At 37.9% G+C, this 23983-nt stretch overlaps 1 protein-coding gene across 1 annotated transcript; it reads right to left on the minus strand.

Moving 5' to 3' along the window:
• Window positions 1-6245: 6245 nt before the first annotated feature.
• Window positions 6246-19258, minus strand: LOC108697460 (interferon-induced protein with tetratricopeptide repeats 5). Its single transcript, XM_018227508.2, has 2 exons — window positions 19102-19258; window positions 6246-7845 (listed from the first exon to the last, which is right to left on the minus strand). Exons 1-2 carry the CDS (start codon window positions 19104-19106, stop codon window positions 6381-6383), a joined length of 1470 nt encoding a protein of 489 aa, XP_018082997.1. The 5' UTR covers window positions 19107-19258; the 3' UTR covers window positions 6246-6380.
• Between the last annotated feature and the right edge of the window lie 4725 nt (window positions 19259-23983).

Raw genomic sequence — 23983 nt, forward strand, 5'->3', positions numbered from 1 at the left:
CTACTGTGGGAACAAGAACCAGTACTCTATCCTCCGGATTAAAGGTTCTCACCCTAGCCGAGCGATTATACACCCTGGACTGGGCCTCCTGAGCCTGTTGCAAATGCTCCCGTACAATAGGCATAACCTTTTCGATTCTATCTTGCATTTGACTGATATGTTCGATTACACTCTTAAAGGGAGTGGCTTCCTGTTCCCAGGTCTCCTTAGTAATATCCAGGAGACCCCTTGGGTGTCTACCATACACCAGTTCAAAAGGAGAGAACAAAGTGGAAGCTTGGGGCACCTACCGTATGGCAAACATGAGGTAAGGTAAAAGGCCATCCCAGTCCTTGCCATCCGTAGCTACCACCCTCTTTAACATGCCTTTTAGCATTTTGTTAAACCTCTACCAGCCCATCTGTTTGGGGGTGGTACAATGAGGTATGCAGTTGGGTGATTTTCAGTAACTTACACAACTCTTTTGTTACCTTTGACATAAAGGGTGTCCCTTGGTCAGTGAGGATCTCCTTTGGGATCCCTGTACGTGTAAACATCAGAACCAATGCTTTTTGCTGAGGCGTTCCTTAGTAGAATTGCCTCGGGATACCGTGTGGCATAATTAAGTACAAAAAGGATATATTGGTGTCCCCTAGCAGATCTGACTAGAGGGCCTACCAGATCCATGGCAATCCTGTCAAAAGGTACCTCAATTATAGGCAAGGGTATAAGGGGACTTTTGAAATGTGGCATTGGGGCCGTTAACTGACAAATGGGACAGGAATCACAATATTGTTTTAACTCTCGGTGTACCCCAATCCAGTAAAACCTTTGTATCACCCGATCTTTCATTTTCTCATAGCCCAAATGTCCCCCTAACACATGGGTGTGTGCCAGATCCAGCGCTGTATGTCTATGGGCTTGGGGAACTATAAGTTGCTCTATCCTCTCACCACGTACTTCATTTACTCTATACAGTAAATCATTTTCCATTGCAAAATGAGGAAATATTTTATCAGCACCTGGTTCCTGGGGCACCCCATTTACAACCTTTATTTGTTCCCGAGCTTTACTTAAGGTGGGGTCCCTTAGTTGGGCAGTGCCGAAATTATCCCGGGAAATGGGTAGATCAGGCAGATCAAGTTCAGGCTCCGCATCCTCTCCTATCAAGACCTTTGCAATTGCAATTTTTATCCGGGGCCACTCCTACAGCCTCACCTGGGTAAAAACACTCTAAAGGCTCAGGACATATGGGAAGATTAGACTCTAAAGATTCAGGACATATTGGGGAAATAGACATTGGAGGCACACTTCCCTCCTCGCACCCTTTTACTTTACCCCATAAGTCCCAAAACACAGGAAAATCACGTCCCAAAATAACATCATGCATTAAATGTTACCACTCCCACTTCATGAATGCCAATTCCACCAGCCGTTTCAAAGGAGAGGGAAGCTGTGGGATAGTTTTTAACATCCCTATGTATGCAAATAACTCCCATCTGGTATGACTGTAGCTTCTGCTTGTCTACCAGGCTGGCAAGAACCAAAGTTACCAGACTTTCAGAGTCTAGAAGGCCAGAAACTTCCTGCCCGTCTACTTTTATGGTACACATTTGTGGCTCCACTTCTGCACTAGGTTGGGCAATACAAACAGGCTTAGCAAATAAGGACAAATCTGGTTGTGCAGTGCTACAATCCATGGGTTCCAGGGTAAGTGGGCAACTGGCTGCCATATGCCCTGGCTCATGACAGCGCCAACAAATTACTTGTCCTCTATCCCTAACTTGCAGGTCTGGTTTAGGGCTTTTCCCTCTCAATGGCTTGGTCACTGAATCATTTCCACCTTTTGGGGCCTCTTTCCACCCCTTAGTGGTTGGTAGGTCTTTACCTATACCCGGTGCCTTTTGACTCTTAGGGCTAGCACTTTTAGCTGTTGAACTTTGAAGAAAATCCTCTGTGGTAAGAAACCGCTCCACCAGGGCCACCATCAGGTTAGCATCAGTTGCATCAGCTTGGCCTGCAAAACGTTGCAGCCAAACGGGTAAAGCATGGAGAAAACGATCCAGGACCACTCTTTCCACTATTAGTGCAGGAGTTAATTCCTCTGGTTGTAGCCACTTTTGTACAAGATGTATTAGGTCATACATCTGAGACCTTACAGGTTTGACCACATCAAAGGTCCAGGCATGTACCCGCTTGGCCCTCATAGCCAGGGTTACTTCCAACCGGGCCACTATTTCCGCTTTAACTTTTGGTACTGATGGGCATCCTCAGGATTCAAATCAAAATAAGCCTTTTGCGACTCTCCGGACAAAAAGGGAGCAAGCACCCCCGCCCACTGGTCAGGTGAAAGTTTTTCACTCTTTCAAATATGGCGAGATAAGCCTTCACATCATCCTTTGATGTCATCTTTTGTAAAGATGTTTGAACTCTTTTATACACAGAGACGGGCTCTCTTGGTCCACTTTGGGACTTTTCCATAGTCTCAATCCGTTTTAGAAGCTGACTGTTGATAGCCAGCTGTTTGAGCGGACTCTGCAAGTATTTGATTAGTCCGCTGCTGATGAGCATTGGCTTGCTGCTGCTGAGCATGGGACTTTACAAGTTCTTTTAGAATCTACGAAATTTAGGGGTTGTGGAAGCACTCTTAAGGCTAAATCAAGGTATGTTTAAGTATAAGGGAAGTGCTACTTACAATGCACTTCCCTGGTCCCCTGTCTCATAAGCAATTCAGTATAAATGCAAGTGCATGTGTTTAGAAAACAGGGGTTTTTCGTTACAAAGTTATGATCATAAAGTTGAAAAGCCACCATACCACGTCAAGGTAATATGGGGTTTACCTTGACGTGGTATGGTGGCTTTTCGTCCTTCGGCCTTGTGTTTTTATATGGTCATGAAACTCCTCAGTAACTTATAATATCCTTATATTTTACAAGAGGGGGTACTTTATTCACTATATATTATATGTCAGATGATTATTTACCTTTGTTGTTAAAATCAAACACTAGTGTGGATTTAACCCATTTCAATGGCATTACATTTCGTGTTATTCTCTTTGACCGTTTCTATTTTTGCATTTAATTACCGATTCAATTCAGCCCAGTTCCAGTGTAATAAATCACGGTTCACTTTCAGCTTGTGTTGGTATTTACTAGGGATGCAACAAATCCAGGATTCGGTTCGAGATTCGGCCATCCGAATCCTAATTTGCATATGCAAATTAGGGGCGGGGAGGGAAATCACTGAACTTTTTGTCACAAAACAAGGAAGTAAAAAATGTTTTCCCTTCCAACCCCTAATTTGCATATGCAAATTAGGATTTGGTTCGGTATCCAAAATAGTGGATTCGGTGCATCCCTAGTATTTACTGGGAATCTTTGGGGTGTTACCACAGTCATATCACTACTATATCAAGCCAGACCCTTGGGTAGGCTCCATCTAAAAACAGAAAAAAATATATATAAATTGGGTAATTGAGAAATATATTTAAGTATTTGCCTACCAAGGCAGAGGAAGGCATTTCAAAAATATTTTAGGTTTATTTTTTTGTACATGTAACTTCTTAAATGCAGCATAACATGAATAACCATTGTTTATAACTCATTGTTATTGGATTTTTTGATTTCAAGTGCCCTTTGAGTCCAACATTTGCATTTCCTAATCCCTTAACAATTCAGCCATATCAGGAAAAAATACGTATTTATCCCAAATTTCACCATAACTCACCTTCTAGTTGGACTTCCACTAGTTTGTAGAAGAGCAAATACAGTGTCTCACCAAATCTTACCTTAATTGTTTTTCAGGCTGGGCCCCCACTTGCTGTGCTGTGTGCCCCGACTGGGGTTAGCCATATATTTTGGATACCACTGATAAATGGCTAATGTGGGACATTAACAATAGAGGCAGGTACTTAAAACAGGGGTGGAGTGTGTTGAGTACTGTCTTAAACCATCTGTAGTCTTAATCCCAGATCTTTTAATAAATGGGCAAAAGGGGAAATTGCCAGGGCTCACCAGGGTCAGACTTAGGGTTGCCACCTTTTCTGGAAAAAATACTGGCCTTCCTATATATTTATCTTTTTTCCCCCCTATTTTTCCAGTATCTCCCTGGCCATTCCAATCCTGAAGCCTACCATCAGTTTCTGCTAAAACTTTTGAGTGAAACTCAAGAAGTGGCATAACCCCATATTTAATGAACTGGGAGAGAGCTACAACACTTTATTTACAATATCTTTTTATTTTAACATGTTTTTAAGGGATAATTCTACAAAAATCTCCTTATTGGAGACTTTGTCCCACACAGAGGTAGGTTGTGAGGTTCTGCTCATTTGTTCTCCAGCAAGGAGCACACAATTGCCTGTTTGAAGGTTCTACTGTGAGGAATTTATTTGTGCAGCTGCAGGTGTCCACCATAACTGGATTTCATTACCTTTGCCTTCAGCCCACCAGTACAACTGCAACCCAGCTGGATTAATAATTGTCAGGGGCAAATCTGTCATTCAATTTTAGCCAAATAATTAGCAAATAATTGTGATACATGCAGTAGTGTAACTAGATGTTACTGGGACCCCTAGTAAATTCAATCTAGGGTCCCGAAACATTACTAGGTTGATCTATTCTACCAAAATATATTGAAATTGCTCATTAATTAAGGCCTTGCTGGGCCCTCTACTCTCCTGGGCCCCTCTGCAATCTCAGGGTCTGCTTCCTCTGTAGCTACACCCCTGGATACATGTCACACTTTCTACATAAAACTAAAAGACTATCTTACAATGGTACATGCTTATTGATTTTTAGAAAGATATCATGTAATGCTGTGATGTAATATCTTAAAGTATCCATGATTATAGTTAGGCAAGCCAAATGGGTAAATCCAGATTTATTTAGATGTGCAAAATTCACTACAACACATTAATGACTACATATATTCAAATCTACTGTTTCATTAATTATTTACAACTTTGTTTTAGTAAAATGAAAACACAGAGGAAAAAAACAAGCTTATAATGCCTTGATAATAGCCTTACAATGTGATATAAGAAATTAATTCATTTACTCTGATACTACTGTATATAGAGCAAATTGTCTTAAAGGGGACCTGTCACCCAGACATAAAAAGCTATAAGTAAAAGTCCTTTTTAAATTAATCATGAAACCTAAATTCCTCATTTTATTAAATCATCCATACCCGTTATAAAGGTATGTCAATCAGTGATGGGTGAATAAATTTCTGTGTTTCGTCGCCAGCGAATAAATTCGCGAATCTCCCATGAAAATTCACCATTGTCAATTTCCAATTTTCATGATTTTTTCGTGAAAATGTTACATTTTCATGATTTTTTTGTAAAAACCTTCAAATTTCACGATTTTTTTGTAAAAACCTTCAAATTTCACGATTTTTTAGTGAAAACCTTCAAATTTCACGATTTTTGAGTGAAATCCTTCAAATTTCACGATTTTTGAGTGAAATCCTTCAAATTTCACAATTTATTAGTGAAAACCTTCAAATTTCATGATTTTTGAGTGAAACTATAGTTTTTCACGATTTTTTTGTGAAAACCTTCAAATTTCACTATTTTTAAGTGAAATCCTTCAAATTTCACAATTTTTGAGTGGAATCCTTCTAATTTCACGATTTTTCGTGAAAACGTTCGAATTTCATGATTTTTTCGAGAACAATTTCCGATTTCACGATTTTTCACGAATTTCGAGAAATTCGCCCATCACTAATGTCAATCATATACTGCCTGCTGGGGCATAGAGGCAGGGTAGGCCATTACTTTCACTTTCTATTTTGCACTTCCCAGACTTACTACACTCCTCTCCTTCCCCTCCCTCCTCAAGATATATAAATGTATATACTGTGTGTGGGTACGGTCATCGAGGAAGATAAACAAGCTTCTGGGATAATGCAAAGCTTGCCTTAGTAACAATGTTCAGAAAAAGGCCCCTGCCTGTGTGCTGTGATTGTTTACTCCAAAACTGAGGGGAAAAGATTCATATAATTTATAAATTGTATGTAAAGTTTATTTTGCATGACTAGTACAATAGGAAAGAATATGGAGTTATTGTTTAGGGTGACAGGCCTCCTTTAATTATTTTCAGCCTTAAATTAAAAGTCTGTATCCTGGTGCTCTTGTGTTTATGTTATAGCATGGCTAGCCAAGTTCTTGAATACAGATTCTTGTATAGTTTTTAGGTTTTTCCTTGATTAGTTCCATGCAGAAGGCTGTCCCAAAGACGTGTACAAGCTCAGCAAAGCATTTTTCCATTGGAGAAAAAAAGACACCTATAAGCAACTGAAAAATGTAATTCCTTTCTAAACAAAACTCTTTATAGTACATTAAACTATTGCATATCATCTGGGAAAAGTATATAAGGGTTTTCCAAATATGTCAGTTGTTACTCACTGATTCTCATGTCATGCAATGCCCTCAAATAATCCTCATTATCTGGATCCAGTTCCAGTGCCTTCTTATAGTAATCAATTGCTTGGTCAATTTCTCCCTCTTGCTGATGAATGAACCCTAACAATCCAAATCCAGTTGCACTTGATGGTTCATTGCTTATTTTCACTTTAGCCAACTCTTCCAAATTCGTTTTGGAAAAAGATCTTGTCCTTGTGTCCATTGGTATCAATAATACTTCCTTGTAATGCCTTATGGCTTCAGATTCAGATCTAATGTAATATTGCTTAAAACTTCCATAGCTCAAATGAAGCTCTTGTTTATCTTCAGGTGTCATATCTCTCAGGTTTAGTGCTTTTTGATAAGTAGCTTCAGCTTCATCAAACTGAGAGTTTTTAGAGTAGATATAGGCTAAATTAATATATGCATCAACAAATATTTTTTTTAATTCAAGAGTTTTTTCGAAATGAAAGATTGCAGATACAATGGTATCTTGTATATCCCTGGTAAAGGTCTTTGTAGGCTGATTCAATGACTTTGCAGTCTTAGCAGATGTAATTAACATTTTCATCTTATCTTTGTAACAAAGGCCAATCTGGTGATGAAGAGAACATGAAGTCGGAGTTTGTTCTAGGGCTTTTTTGAGAATGGTAATAGCGTAATCAATCTTTCCTTCTTTTCTGTAAAATTTGGCAGCATATCGAAGTAAATATGGTGAGTCTGGAGTTTGTCTAAGAGCCTCCTCCATAATCTTTTCTCCTTCCTCAGCTTGATCCATAGATAGATATTTCAAAGCAAGAAGAGCCTTAATCACAGAATCATTTTCATTCAATTTCACAGCACGTTTGAGCAACTCTAAACATTCACAATTGTTTTTTGCGTAAAGTCTGTTATCTTGATTTTCTAAGCGATACATGACTGTGGCATATCCTGAATTGAGCTCAGGATTGTGTGGATCTAGCTCTAGCGCTTTCTCAAAACACTCTTTAGCTCTTTCACAGTTCTTCCCATAGAATGTTAACAGAGCCCAGGCCTGTTCTCCATATATCTCAGTAAGAAGAATATCATGTTCTGAAGAAGATTCAAATTTCTTGTAAATGGCTTCTACTTTTTCTAAATAAGACTGAGCTTTGCTAAACTGGTTTAAATGGTAGTACAGCCAGGCATAATTACTGTAGGTCACAGCTCTTTTGATATCCAGATCAGCAGACTGTGTTCCTTGCAGTTTCTCTTCGGCTTTCTGAAGCTGTCTAAGTGCTTCTTCATTGTCTCCTTTCAAATAATTTGTATAGGCCAATAAATTATGGAGCCTATGTCTGTGTGTAGAAGGTAAAAATGTGATTTGATCATGAAGCCTGTCTTCTATATTGCCAATATCAGTCTCGTCTTTGAAATAAGTCCATGTGAAATGGCACTCCAGTTTAAGCAGAAGGTTCTTTAATAATTCATCTGACAGGTTACTGGAAAAATATTGAATGAAAGTTAAATATATGCATACGTTGTGTATAAATTAATTTATCAGATAGAGAAACAACACTTTTGCTCATAAGGAGTAAGCACTGAACAGCAGACTAAGTAAAATCTGTACTGTTGTTTCCTCATGATTCAATGCTCATTCCCTATATACTCTATGCACTCATTCTTCTACGTTTTCTTTGTAAATAATGTAAATATTGTCTTATTGTATTCTTCTGATATGTCATGATTTTGTTTTTGTTCTGTAAAAGTTTTTACATTTTAATAAAAATCCCTATATCCTCTATGCAATTCACTTTAAATTTACATCAGATCCTGAAGCTGATTAGTGCCAAGTGTGCAGTATACCATCAAAGTACAGGTATGGGACCTATTATCCAGGATGTTCGGGACCTGGGGCTTTCCGGATAATGGGTCTTTCCGTAATTTGGATCTTCACATCTTAAGACTACTAGAAAGTCATGTAGATATTAAATAAACCCAATAGGCTGGTTTTGCTTCTAATAAGGATTAATTATATCTTAATTTGGATCAAGTACAAGTACTGTTTTATTATCACATAGAAAAAGGAAATCATTTTTAAAAATTTGGATTGTTTAGATAAAATGGAGTCTATGAGAGACGGCCTTTCCGTAATTCTGAACTTTCTAGATAACGGGTTTCCGAATAACAGATCCTGTCTCTGTTGTAAGGCCCATTGCAGTTCTGGTGAGGAATGAGACGGATATTTTCTCCCAAAGGCAGTAGCTGCTGATTCCCTAAAGACATGTTGGCCATTTATATAACAATGCTTGAGGGCATCTAACTCTTACTGTCATTTCAACCATTGATTATGACAAGTTTCTAAGTTCAGGGTAAAGGAAGGAATATGAATCACTGTACTATATTAATTTATCCTAGCATGTAAGGCAGAAGCTTCAATTTAACAATTTGACCTGGTTCCAAATGTTAGCTAATTATCTGACTGAAGGAAAAGCAAAGAGATAACCAATAGGCAGAGAGAATAGAACTAGACACCACAAATGTTTATATATGTACAGTATATATATATTATTCCATAGAAGCTGGAAGCAGGTCTTATGGAAAATTTAAAACGTTTTTAAGGGGGCACAGAAACGGTTTACCAGCCTTTTTCAAAGCGAAACAACAATACACTCAACAGTTAATATACAGAGTCTGGCAGGGAAGTGCATGACATGCAGGAAGTATGTGACGTGTAGAGGAAAGGAACAAAAACAAAGGAGCACTCACTGTTCCGAATGCCTCCGCCCTGTGCTGCAACGTGTAGAACGCTTCTTGTAGCGTGAAATCAAAATGAAAATCTCCAAAACACGGAGCACTCGCGGGGCTAAAAACACTCGTTTATTATTCAAACATATTTAAAATCATATAGCGCACAAACTTGACACGCTTGTGGCGAGTATGCCACTTTACTGGGCTAACAAAAAGAAACGTAATTCAAATCAACCATTCACAAAGAGGTTAAAAATGCTAAGTAAAAAACAAGAATTGATATAAACCAAGAATCATTATAATGTACTAGCGAAACTACTGTATAAAATCCAATGGAAAGATATAAAGAAACAAATCGTTACCAAGTGACAAAGCATTAAGTGTGTTTTCAAATCAAAGGGTAAGTTAGTATCACATCAGAGAGTATGCGTCAAGCCCCAGGAATCAGCTCCTTCCAACTGAATCGTAATAAATATTGCACAAGCTAAATTGCAAATAAAGATAATCATACAAAAAATTTATATAATGTAGTATGGTGTTAATTATAGGGCTGCTTAGTCGATTGTTTTTTAGCGTCTATTAAGCAACTCTACATGTTGTTCTATATTATTAGGAAAGAAAAACCCATTGTGGCCCTATCCAAATGAATTCTATTCCACCTATGTAGCACACCCTTGAGTGTACTTTTGCTGTGTATTAAGGCTGTGTGTGACCAGGCTAACAATGCTTGCCGGTACCTGGAGTAGATTAATGCAGCAGGATATTCAGCCAGACAGTTTCTTTGCAGTAAACTATAACTTGTTTATTAACAGAGAACAGTGGCAAAGTGGTAGTTCACAAGCACTTTGATGTTCACAGCAATCATAGAGTAGCTTCAAACAGCAATATTCCCTCCAGGGGGTACAAGGTACATCAGACTGGCTAATATTCAATAGATCTCAAAGTCACAGCAACAATAGACTTGGGGAATAGTTACCACTCTCACTGGGCACTATCCCTCTGGTGAAGCACTAAGGCATGGGTTTCTCAGCCTGGGGTCTTGTATCTTGGCACCGGACTTGATCCTCACCTCACCCACTGTATTCAGCCTGGGGTCTTTGGTCTTGGTATCCTATCTGGTCCTCAACTCACCCACTGTAGTGCCTGCTCTAGTGGTTCAAATTCCACGGGGTCCTAACCCCACTATTTCTCCTCGTTGGAGCCACATCTGCTCACTAGCTACCCTGTGCTGACTCTCACTCCTAGAGTGACTATTACTGTATTTACTATCACTAACTTACACTTAACTAACTTCACCGGCAGACCTGAACCTGTAGTACCTCTCCGTGAGGCAAAGTCCCAGGACAGACCCAGTCCGCATGGTGCTAAACCCCTTTATATTGACAAACAGTGCCATCTAGTGGACAATCTCCGTGAACTAATGTGGACCCAGCAAGGGACATAGCTGCCTGAGTTAACTAAAGGACCCTTAGGTGTCCAAATACTACAGGGGAACTGCCTGAGTAATTTAACCCAAATCTCAGGGTCCCTACACCTATATAGCAATCATGAGCTAAATGGCCAAGAAAACTCACCCGGTGATTAAATTGACTTTGGGTGCAATGCCCCAAGTCCATCTGTTTGGGTGAGATATAAAAAAACTTAAAATCCAAAGCACATGTATCTCAATCAATGTAAATGCACTTACCGATGATTACGTGTGGCCCTGGTGCAGCGCCCCGAACCCGCAGCTTGGGGTGAAAGTCTAAGTGAATTTGTGGCGAAACACACACTCCTGTGACCACCAAGTTTGTAAAAATTAGATTTTTATTCCAAAGGTCTTGATGCGTTTCGTATCCAAAGATACGTAGTCATAGGCCAATGAAGTACAAATTAGGTATCATCGTGCAGATATAAATTTCATACAAAGTCCCTATCTGCAAATAAAATTATAATAAGTTCTTACGGGTTTTCAGTTGACTTCTAGTCGCTGGTGTAGTAACGCGACTCGCTACTACATATGTCCATATCTCTCTTCCTGTAGACTGTGTACATTGCTATGGCCGCTCTTACTCACCAACAGAGTACTGTAAGTTGATGGTAATCTCGCCAAGCCGATCAGTCTGAGGTGTAGTAGATAACGCAATCCATGCGGGCTGGTGTTTTAGATCTGATGCTTTACGGCTCCGTATATCACTCCACACCACTTACCGCCCGTAAAGGGCGCTGGTTTTGTCTTACCCAGGGATATAGGACTCTGTATATTAACTGTTGAGTGTATTGTTGTTTCACTTTGAAAAAGGCTGGTGAGCCAGCCGAAACGTTACTTTCTGTGCCCACAATAAAAACGTTTTAAATTTTTCCGAGTGCGACCTCTATGGACAAATATATTGATATTTTGAGGACTGCACCCAGGCATTCTTTTTTCTATTTTTTCGTGAGTGCTGGCATCTGTTACAAGATATATATATATATATATATATATATATATATATATATAAACTCCAAGCTGGTGCACCATTCATCCAAATCGAATGCCCAGGTGCCGGTCATGGAAATGCATAATAAACAAAAGAGAGACAGCACTCCAGGGACTTTCCGTGAAAAAATGTAGAAATTTAAATTTCTACATTTTTTCAGGGAAAGTCCCTGGAGTGCTGTCTCTCTTTTGTTTATTATATATATATATATATATATATATATATATATATATATATATATATATATATATATATATATATATATATATATATATATATATATATATATATATATATATATATATATATATATATAGAGATATATATATAGATATAGATATATAGCAGCATGTATACATACTGGCTGTTTTACGATTAATTCAATAATGCTATTGGTCTGCTAAGTCATTTCGACCAATCAGCTGATGCATTTACTAGACAGCTGTCGAAAACAGACATTTCATTGGTTCCTATATTTTACTAAACCTGGGCAAATGTGTGCCTTTTATTATATTACCCTGATAATCTTCTACAGGTAAGGATTAGAAAAAGGACATATAACATTTCGCGATGTAATAAAGGCAATTGACAGTTTACTACCTTGTACAATTTAATTGCTGAATTTTAGGGCCACTTGAAGGTGCCAGAAATTGTTTTGGGGCAAAATAAAGAGATTTTATTACATATGCTGCACATTGGATAAGACAAAACACGAACTCTTTTTTTCTCTTGCCATTTGAGTTGTCTTAACTACTTTAATGCATAAAATATGTCCCTCAGTTCCTCTTTATCTTGTCCTGACCTGATACTGTAAGTCCTGCCTTTTGCCATTAATACCTACCTACTTAAAGTGCCATATTTTTTTAATACAGGTATGGGGCCTGATATCTGGAATGCTTAGGACCTGGGGTTTTGCAGATAATGGATCTTTCAGTAATTTGGATCTTCATTAGTGATGGACGAATTTGCGCCGTTTCGCTTCGCCGAAAAATTAGCAAAATTCGCGAAACGGCGAAAAATTCGCGAAACGGCGCTGGCGTCTCGTTTTTGACGCCGGCGCCCGTTTTTGACGCCGGCGTCCGTTTTTTCGAAAAAAATTTTGACGCTGGCGAATTTTTTCCACGAATTTTCGCGGGCGTTTTGCGAATTTATTCGCCTGCCGCGAATCGCGCAAATTCCCCGCGAATTCGTGCCTGGCGAATAAATTCGCCCATCACTAATCTTCATAAGTCTACTAAAAAATCATGTAAACATTAAATAATTCCAATAGGCTGGTCCTGCTCCCAATAAGGATTAATTATATATTGTGGATCAAGTTTGGATCAAGTACAATGTACTGTTTTATTATTACAGAGAAAAAGGAAATTGTTAAAATTATTTGGATAATTTAGATGTAATGGAGTGTTCTTTCCATAATTTGGAGCTTTCTGGATAATAGGTTTTCAAATTATAGATCCCTTACCTGTATTTGAAAGTAGCTTTAGAGTCTCTTTCTATTGGCCTTTTGTATTACAAAGTTGCATTAGTAAAAAAATATAGCATACAAAATGAGAACTGATATAGGAACAATTGACAGCTATGAAGAATCTATTTAATAATGATTTTGTGATGATACATATGTACAATACATGGAGGCTAAAAATCTGCTCAATCTGCTAAAATATACTTAAAATAATTCAAGCATTAAATAAATCCAATACTATACTCAGTGGCATAACTACAGAGGAAGCAGACCCTGTGGCTGCAGAGGGGCCCCAGGAAGTATAGGGCCCCATGAGGCAATATTTCATATATAATTTCAATAAATATTGGTAAAACTGGTCAACATACAGGTTTTTTTTGGGGGGGGGGCTGAAAAATAATTTGCTGTGGGGCCCAATATTATCTTTTTCTTTTGAAATTCTTTTTATTGAGATTTTCATTAAAATACAAGAATTTGACAATACGTTAATCATACAATGTTTCAACAAAGAGCAAAAGAAATATACTTAAGCATAACGGTCAGAACATTTGACATGAAAAATAATAAAAAAAGAAAATACAATTAACATAAAATATTAAAATATTAAAATAATAATAATAAAGTAAAATAAAATAAAATAAATAGACCTGTTATTCTTTCCTTACAAATTAAAACCTGACAATGCAAGAATAAATAAAGAAACGTTCTTGTGAATGAAGGCACTAAACATTTCCTTTAACGTGTTATTAGCATAAATCTTGTCCCATAAGATTAAGGATAAATGACTTTCTATCAGCCTATAAAGTTGAAATATAAAGGGACCATCTATTCTTAGTTCTATTTCTTTGGAGAAGATCATCCATTCTAAATCTAATTACCTCTTGAATACATAAGTTAAATAGATAAGAAAGCATATCTTTCAAAGAAGGGGGGTTCTCTTTTATCCAGTACAAAAAATATGGATTTTTGAGGCGCTGCCATAAACAAGCAACAAAAAGATAATATTTCATCTGAAACATTAATAGGAGAACCACTGTAAGATACTTGAAAATAGTCTTTCACATCTATTAGAGCATACTGCGGATTTAAAGAAACATCTAAATTAATAGATTTTTTAATAAAACCTTTAATTTTCTCCCACAGGTTTCTAATAAACGGACAATCCCAAATATAGTGAAAGAAATCAACATTCTGCTCTTTACATTTTGGGCAAAAAGAAATCTTTTGAGAGCCATCACAATTTTGGAACAATAAGCCATAACCTAAATGAATGAGCCGAAAGTGCTGGTCTCTCCAACACTCAGAGCATATATTCTTTCTAAAATTTTGGAAAGAGTGCAAAAGTACCCTGGAAGAACCCAAGAATGAAGACCATTTTTTACTCGAGTTCTCAAGTGGATCCATATCCTTGGAAACTGAATTTAAAAGATGTAATGAGATCCATGAAATACTATTTAGTTTAATGTCTTCAACCAATTGTAATAAACATTTATAAAACTGATGATGACGTAGTTGTGCTTTTGTTCTATTATCAATTAATTGGAAACCTTGTCTAATCTGCAAATAACTGAGCCTTTCCATCTCAGAAAGACAATACTTTTCTTTAACTATTTTCCAAGGAAGTGGGTCTCCCAAAATAGGATCTAAAATGTGAATAATTTGAGAAATACCAAACCTTCTCCATTTGTAAGAAAATTGATTTCTTTGCTTTATAGGAAAACCCCTCAGAAAGAAAGGAGATAAAAAAGGTGAGACATTGAAGTTCAGATTATTCTGTTTACATAAAATTTTCCAAGTACTGGTTGCATCTCTAAAAATTGGATTTCTCTTAATATCTATATGTTGCTCAGACCAGTTTTTATGTAAAGAAGATATAATATGTTCTTTTGAGTCCAAAAATAATTCCAGATTCAGATTAGTAAATTTCTCAGTACCAGACAACCATTCCACAATGTATCTAGTATTAGCAGCAATATTGAACTTTCTAAAGTCCTCCTAAACCTTTAGGTTTCCTAAGTTCTTTTCCTAAGTAAAGAAATTTTAGGTTTATTGTTGTGCCAAATAAAATTTCTGAGGATTCGGTCTAACTTCTGCACATCAAGATACTTTAGCAATAACGGAAGGTTCAAGATAGGAAACGCAATTTTTTGAAATATTAGCATTTTAAATAATGCTATCCTTCCAATTAGGTTCAATGGACTATCCATCCATTTTTTGCAATGGGTATGCATTATGTGACTTAATGGAGAAAAATTCAAAGGGTACAATTTAGAGAGATCAGAAGAGATCATTATCCCCAAGTACTTAATTTTACCAGAAGGAGGTTTAATTTGAAGATCAACTAGCAATTGTCTTGGAATGGTGGAACAAATGTTCAAAATATCTGTTTTACTGGAATTAATAAAATATCCCGAAAAAGTCTTATAATAATCAAAAAAATTAAAAATATTTCTAAGTGATAACGTTGGATTACTAAGAATCAATAGAAGGTCATCAGCATATGCTAATGATTTGAAATGTTTACCATCAATCGTCAGACCTTGGAATACATTTGAAGAATCAAGAAATCTAATTAAAGGCTCCATAGAAATATTAAACAAGAGTGGGGACAAGGGACAACCTTGACGAGCTCCTCTGAAGAGATCAAAAGTCTCTGATAGTTCCCCAATTGCTGCAATTCGAATAAATAGAGTTAAGCAATAACATAAACTGACCTCTAAGACCAAATCTGTCACAGCATTCCGAAAGATATTTCCAAGAGACATTGTCGAAGGCTTTCTCAGCATCCAAACTCAATACTGAGCATGGAATCATGGAATCATAGCTTTCTTGGCTTTATAAATAATATTTATTAAAGTACGTATATTCTTAACCCCCGTTCTATTTTTTACAAAACCATTTTGCTGAGGAGAAATAATATTGGGTAGTAATAAAGAAAGCCTATCAGCTATTATTTTCGTTAAGATCTTAATGTCAAGATTTATTAAAGATATAGGTCTAAAAGCCCAATAATATCTGACTATTCTGATTCATGCAGCTGTTACCATTAAGTAAACGGGCTTCTGGAAAAAGTATCCCATACCTGTACAATAACATAAAAATAATATAGAGAATATTCCACTAACAATTGAAAAATAATGGGATTTATTTAATAAAGTTGGACAATATTCCCTATACAGTAACTCATAGTAATCAGTCAGAGTTATCATTTAATTACTTTTTCTGCTGTACATATATCAAAGCTAAATGTTATTTAATGCAGAAAGGACACAAATGTACTCAGTTTTAGTAAGTGTTTAATACTGTATGTGCTGTCATCTTCTTTGATATGCACAACACCTGAACTGGGAACTGGCACTTATATGGCAGTGTCACCCACTGTTACCTGCAGCACTTAAAGGAGAACTAAAGCTTAACTAAAGAAATAGGCTAGACATGTTGTACATTATGTTTTGGGCTTCTGTATATCAGCCCAAGGCAACCACAGCCCTTTAGCAGTAAAGATCTATGTCTCCAAAGATGCCCCAGTAGCTCCCCATCTTCTTTTCTACTGCACATGCTCTGTGCTGCTGTCACTTAGTGAGCTTAGGGACCCACTCACAATATACAGTACACATAGAATAGAAATATCACAAATCACAATATAAGGCTGATTAGTAATTAATACAGATAATAACTACATGGCAACATAGAAATCAGTACAATTAGCATCATAATTTAATAATAAGCCCTGTAGCATCAGCTTATATTACAGGTCAACCTCATTTTCTGCTTGACCCCTAAGCTTAGCTTCTCAACAGCTGCTCAGAGCCCACTGAGCATGTGAGTGTAGCAGACACTTTCCAAGATGATGACCCCCTATGACAAGTTTGAATTCCTGGATCATTGCTGCTATTGAGATGCTTTAACTTTAGGCTGGTGCAATAAATTCAGTATCTAAAATATGACAGTTTTAGCCATATTCATTTTTAGGGTTTAGTTCTCCTTTAACATCCCTCCAATTTGTGTCTTTATGTTACCCTCCCATTTAGACTGTAAGCTCTATGGGGCAGGGACCTCCATCCTTATGTCTCCTTGACACTGAGCACTTTATATGTATTGTAACTATACTTTATATTTAATATATATTGTATTTTTGAATTTATTTGTACTTATTATTTCAGTGACCCCCAATATCTTCTACTAATTTATTGTTCTGCTGTACAGTGCTTTGCCCTCTAAGAGTGCTATGCAAATACAATTATACATACATATGCTGCATCAAAATACAAAGCACATTCTCTTCTTTACAAGGCCTTAATTTAAAGCTTATGGGCCAAACACAAGATGAGTTACCCAACAGATTACTGAGGTTATCTAATAAAAGGAGCTATGTTTGTCCAGGAGCAGTAACCATAGCAACAAAGCAGCAGGTGGCATTTACTGGCCACCTGTTTTAAAGTAAACATCTTATTGGTTGCTATAGGTTACTGCTCCTGGGCAAACTTAGTGCCTTTTAGTACATATGAGGGTACATCTCAGCATGCCTTTAAACCATAAAGCCTTAAAGGGAACTAAACCCTAAAAATGAATATAGCTAGAAATGTCATATTTTATATACTGAAAGTACCGGCATCTCAACAGAAAAAATAACCCTCACATGCTCAGTGGACTTTAAGCAACTATTGAGGAGCTAAGCTTAGGGGCCTTCTAAAATCAAGTACAAAATGAGGTTGGTCTGTCATATAACCTGATTCTATAGGTCTGATTATTAAATTCTGATCTAATTGTGCTGGTTTCTGAGCTGCCATGTACTAATAGTCTGAATTCAGCGTCAGACTGGGGGGCCTAGGCCCACCAAGAAAGTTACCCCGGTTGCAGTGTCAAAGGCCCCCTTCCTGAGCCGCAATCCCCCCTCCCCCCCACTTTTTTTATTCTTTTGGTGTGGCGGGGCCAGGTTGGGAGGATTAGGAGCAGTGGTATCGGCATCATGAAAGTCCCTAAGCTCAGTGACAGCATGTGCAGTGAATCAGCAGAAAAGAAGATGGGGAGCTACTGGGGCATCTTTGGAGACACAGATCTTCCCTGCTAAAGGGCTGTGGTTGCCTTGGGCCCAAAACATAATGTACAACATTTCTAGCCTACTAGGAGAAATCAAGCTACGCACAATGGATCGTCGCCCTATCGCCGTTTCTGAAGAGGAGCACATGCAGAGAATCGGTAAGTAATTTCTTAATAAAAGCTTTGCAAATTAAAAGTTTAAACTGTCTTGGTGTTTAAAAGAAAAAAAAATGTTCATGTTACTGGTCCTTTAAGTAAACTTTTATGGGCGATATCTTAAGTTTGCTACTTTTCCAGTAAATCCTAACAACCAATCAGCAGGTCGATTTTACTGATCAGGTAGGGTTACTAGATGTAGGGAAACTGTATCATGCCAATAGTATGTTGTATGCTAAATCATGTCCTATATGTGGCAACTTTAAAGTTGGTGTCAATTCTTCATAGTTTTTGTTTATTTGCCTTCCTATCCTGCCTCTCTCCTTTCAAATGGGGGTCACTAATGTCAGCAGCCAAAAAACTGTTGCGCAATTTATTGATCTTCTACTTCAAGCTATGTTTAAAAGGTAGCTCTCATGATAATAAAGCAAACCTCTGACAGGTCACGACTAAACTTGGTGGTGGTTGGGAGTTAACCCTATGTTTAAAAAATATTTAAACATTTTTTACTGACTATATTGAATGGTTTAATCTATAGCATATATTAATGTTAATGTTATGTAATCCATAACAAACTACGAATCAGATGTCTGCTGTCAAACAGCATTTCAGTAACTGCTGACTGATTTTCTAGGGTTTAACAGAATTAAAGCAAATCAACACCCTTTTCATACTTTTTGCACTAAAATCTGAATCTGAAGAAGTTTTGAAAGCTTTTAATATGTTGGTCTAATAAAGGGAATCATTCAGCCTAGAGCCCTGCATCCCTCTACTTGCATCCCTAACCCCATAACTATACTGTATTCCTCTCATCCATACACAGTAACACCGTTTCCCAATAAATTAGATACATGCAAATTCCTTATAGTTTATTGGCAAAATATATTTACCTCATGGTGGTGGTTGTTGTTGGAATCTAGCAGATGCTCAGCTGTGAATCACAAACACTGCAGCCAGTCTCTTATAAGGATGCACTGCCATCATGTGATCACTCAGTAAACGGGGAAATGAAAGCAAATAATAAAATATCTTCCTATCGAAACTAAATTGTGGTGTGACTTGGATATTGCCCAAGGACACGATAGAGAGATAGCAAAAAGGAAAGTTCTGCTCTCAAAAACATTTCTCATTTTTAAGCAGAGGTGAACTGGGGCTGTGATTATAAAATGACAATTTTTTTAAATCCCAAATAAATAAAACAGGGATTGTTTGTTCATATATTAAATGAGTGCGGAGATTCTGAGGATTTAGTGATTTTACTTTTGTTTCTTTTGGGACAAGACATTGACTAGCAACATTTTTCAACAATGGTCCCTTGTTTCACAAGTTGGCAGCCTTGCCTGTAGCCTGTCCCCCCTTACCCAGGACATGGGATAAAAGGATGCCATGCACAGATGCCAACTAAACTAGCTTGTCAATGACAGGTTTGAATTTACTTGCAGAAATGAACATCTGAAGTCTGTAAGGAGAAAAGCAATATATCTCATAGAATAGAAAAAAACAAAAACATACATTGAACTTGCACAAAATGGGGATACTGGTGTTAGTGATGTGCGGGTCAGGGTTTCCCTGACCCACACCAGACCCTAACCCGCCCTGCTACAACCCGCGCCCGCCCGCACCCGCTTCCGGGGTCCTTGGCTGCCCGCCGATGACGTCACAATGACGTCACAAAAGGGGCGGGGCGAGCAGACGCAAGACTATAAAACCGGAACCCGGAAGTCAGATACCTGCATTTGAAGGAGGCGGGCGGGAAAAGCAGGAGAAGAGCTCAACCCACACCCACCCGCCACCTGCGAGGAGCACTGCGAGGTCGACCCGAACCCGCCTGACCCGCGGGTTCCTCGGGTATCAGGTTGGGTATTGGGTTGGCCAGCCCATCACTAACTGGTGTATCTGTTCAGAGCTTGTAATAGCAGATATTACTGATATTCACATTTCAGCATCAAATAGGGATAAGCAGAAGGAAAATGTTCAGCCAAAATTTTGTTTGCTGAAGATCATTATTCTGCATTCTGTTTCATCTTGCAAATGTCCTAATACCCTTATTTTCCTTCTTTTCCCCTGCCCTTAACTTTAAAGGGATACTGTCATGGGAAAATATGTTTTTTTTTACAAAAGCATCAGTTAGTGTTTCACCAGCGGAATTCTGCACTGAAATTTGTGTCTCAAAAGAGCAAACAGATTTTTTTTATATTTCATTTTGAAATCTGACTTGACGCTTGACATATTGTCAGTTTTCCAGCTGCCTCAGTCATATGACTTGTGCTCTGACAAACTTCAGTCACTCTTTACTGCTGTAATGCAAGTTGGAGTGATATCACCCCCCCCAGCAACCGAACAGCAACAGAACAATGGGAAGGTAACCAGATAACAGCTGCCTAACACAAGACAACAGTTCCCTGGTAAATCTAACTACATCACTCAATAGTAAAAATCCAGGTTCCACTGCAACACATTCAGTTAAATTGAGTAGGATAAACATTAGTTTATCAGAAAGCAGTTCCATTATGAAGTGCGAGCTATTTCTGAAAGCACATGACCAGGGAAAATGACCTGAGATGGTTACCTACACACCAATATAACAACTTAAAGAATACACTTGTTGGGTTAAGAATTAAATTTTACATGGTAGAGTGAATTATTTGCAGTGTAAACAGTGTAGTTTAGATATAAAAACTACACTACAAAAATAGCGACAGAATGCCTTTAAGTACATTTGCTGCCCCACTCTCTCATCATTTCTAGAAAGTGCCACTATTTAATACAGCAGGGTATTACACCCAAATAAGGTAAAATAATATGGCAACCATTGGTCATAAATGGCAAAGAACTATAACTAGTTTGCCAAGGCACCTCTTGTGTAATGTGTGCTGCCATCTTATTTGATATGCTCCATTAAAGTGGAACACACCTTCTCTATCTTTACAAGGCCTTAATTGAAAGTGTGTGGGCCAATCACAAGATGAGTTACCCAAAACATGACTGGGATTATGTAATAAAAGGCACTAAGTTTGCCCAGGAGCAGTAACCAATAGCAATTGCCACCTCTTGATTGGTTTCTATGGGTTACTTCTTTACAGTTGTCGAATAAGTATGTATTAAAAATGATAAAAAGTCACAAGCTGCTTCCTTTAGTACTGATAATTATTAATACGTTAAACCCAGTTACATGTCAGCTATTATCTTCAAAGCATCAGATATTTTTTCTTTACAGTTGTCTTATAAGTATGTATTAAAAATGATAAAAAGTCACAAGCTGTTTCCTTTAGTACTGATAATTATTAAAACGTTAAACCCAGTGAAATGTCAGCTTATCTTCAAAGCATCAGATATTTTTTCTTTACAGTTGTCTAATAAGCATGTATCACATGAAAAAAAGCCAGTATTGGTATGTCATTTTACTATTGCTAGGAATTAGTGAAGCAGTTTTAGGTGCCCAGTTCCAGGTCTGTGCAGCAATTGAGATAGTATAAGCAACCGTATTAGCATTATGAGATAATACAGACAAATACAAGAAGTCCTCTGCACTAAACCCTTTATCAACATATTTCAGACATTTCAGACTTTTTGTGCCTTAAGTTACTAAAAATAAAACAGGTATTGTGTGTCCCTATATTGCAATATATTTGAGCTGGCCACTTTGTCAAAGCCATCCATAGTTGGCTCTTGAACGAGCTTAAATAAACAGTTGTCATTTAGCATATTTACAAAACCTTTTAGTTTTCTGATTTGGCAACCTCATTACCCCAATCAATGGCCTGATAATTGAAATCAGCCATAATAATAACTTGACCTAGTTGTGAAGCCACCTCTTTTATCATAGGCAGCAGTAGTTTTTGGTAGCGGGTAGAGGTTAGAGGATAAGCGGCACGTGGCTGCAGACATTTTTAGCACACCCACTTTCAAGCCACACCCTTTAGATTCCACCCACTTAAAAGGGTATTTTAACAGAATTTTAAGACTATTGCACTGGGGGAAACATATGCTCCAAGTCTGATAACCCAGAACAATGTGATATTGATATTATTATAAGTGCAGATGGCCACTATGTATGGGTTATGAGACCTGGAGCAAACTTGGCTATGGTAATACATTTTAATTTTGCAGTGCCAAAAAGCAGAAACTGATGGAACATGGAAGTTTTAGTAACTGTATAAGACATTATAAGTCCATGGGTGTTAGTAATTTGTATTATGTTTTTGTACTCAATGCCACATAGACACTGTGAATGTCCAGCACATTATACCAACAGAGAAATGGCACAGGCATCAATATATCATCATATATACAATTAAAACAGTGAGTCTTATACCCCAAGAACATTACTGCACAAGGCAGCAGACAATGGCACCCTAGGAACAATATATAGTGAGAGGTGCTGGCACTGCAGGCTGTCGGTATTGACAATTCAAGTACAATTTACACAGAGAGTTGTATGCCTAAGTTGTGTGCTCCATATAAATCTTCCCTATCCTGGTGTCGGGTGCACATGCAACTTTTACAGAACCGATAACAGCCTCTATTTGTAAAAGTAGTGGGGCTACATTCTCATTACTTATACAAGATGGTTTGTAGCATACACCAATGATCATTTTCTATGTAACATTTTGTCCAGTTGAAACCTCAAGCCAAAGTGATTCCACACTCTCGACAGTACTAGGCCCAGGCCTTTGTGGCACCCAGCTGCATCCTGAAGTGTATGTGGAACGCAGTGTTCCCCAGAACCATAATGCATGTGCGCACGCACTCATGTGGGGAGGGGGAATGGTGCGCTTCGAAAGCGGGCGCTATGATCCCGGGAGAGAAATCCGGCACTGGTGCCACCCATGGTAATGGTTTAGAGCATGGCTTTAATTTAGGCTTTACATAAATACAAACACCTCAACTATTTAAATTCACAGCTCAGTCACGTTTCGTCCCACCAAGACTTTGTAGTCCTCCTGATATTTACATAACTTAATGGAGAATTAGCTCTTAAGTTACCATTAGCCTATTTACCTTTTAACAGAGGAATCTCTCTGTGTACTCCCCTCACTCCTCCCCATGACCCCTTACTAATACCACTGCCCAGTCTACCCTAGCTTCCCTATAATTCCCTAGCTCAATTACTCCCCTTGCCTAGTTTCAATACTCCTCCAGCATCTTAGCTATTCCTTCCCCTAGCACTGCAGATCTCTTTCCACTGAGGTGCAATCTATCATGACTATATATGTTGTTACCCCAAGAAAAAATCAGCCCAGTGCTCTAGGAACCCAAACCCTTCTGTCATACACCAAGACTTTAGCCATGCATTTAGTTCCCTAAGTTTCCGCTTTCTACATGACAAAAATTCAGAAAAAATTACATTAGAAGACTTTCCCTTAATCTTAGAGCCTAGATCCCTGAACTCACTCTTTAAAGAGGACCTGTCACCTTGAGACATGAGTAATATATAGCTTTCCCTCCTTAGTTAAACCCTTTCGTCAGCTGTTTTTGTCTATATCCTAAACAGATTAGAAAATATCCTACATGTAAGAAGTGTTTCATAGGCGCTGCCATCTTGAAACGGGACCCCTTTGTTTTCTGTGTGTGGGCTGAAGCCAAACTGCCAAATCTCATGCATGATTAGTCATAGAATATACTCGGTGATAGACATGCTCTGCACCACTCTTGTCACACCAGGACTTGATATTCTATTAGGATTGTTTGAAACACCTTCTTTATTAGCACATTGTGTGAGCTACTACTAAAAATCTCATAAACTATGAAATTACCAAAGGGCTGAAACCT

This window comes from Xenopus laevis, chromosome 7S (assembly GCF_017654675.1).
Source record: "Xenopus laevis strain J_2021 chromosome 7S, Xenopus_laevis_v10.1, whole genome shotgun sequence".
NCBI classification, from domain to species: Eukaryota; Metazoa; Chordata; class Amphibia; order Anura; family Pipidae; genus Xenopus; species Xenopus laevis.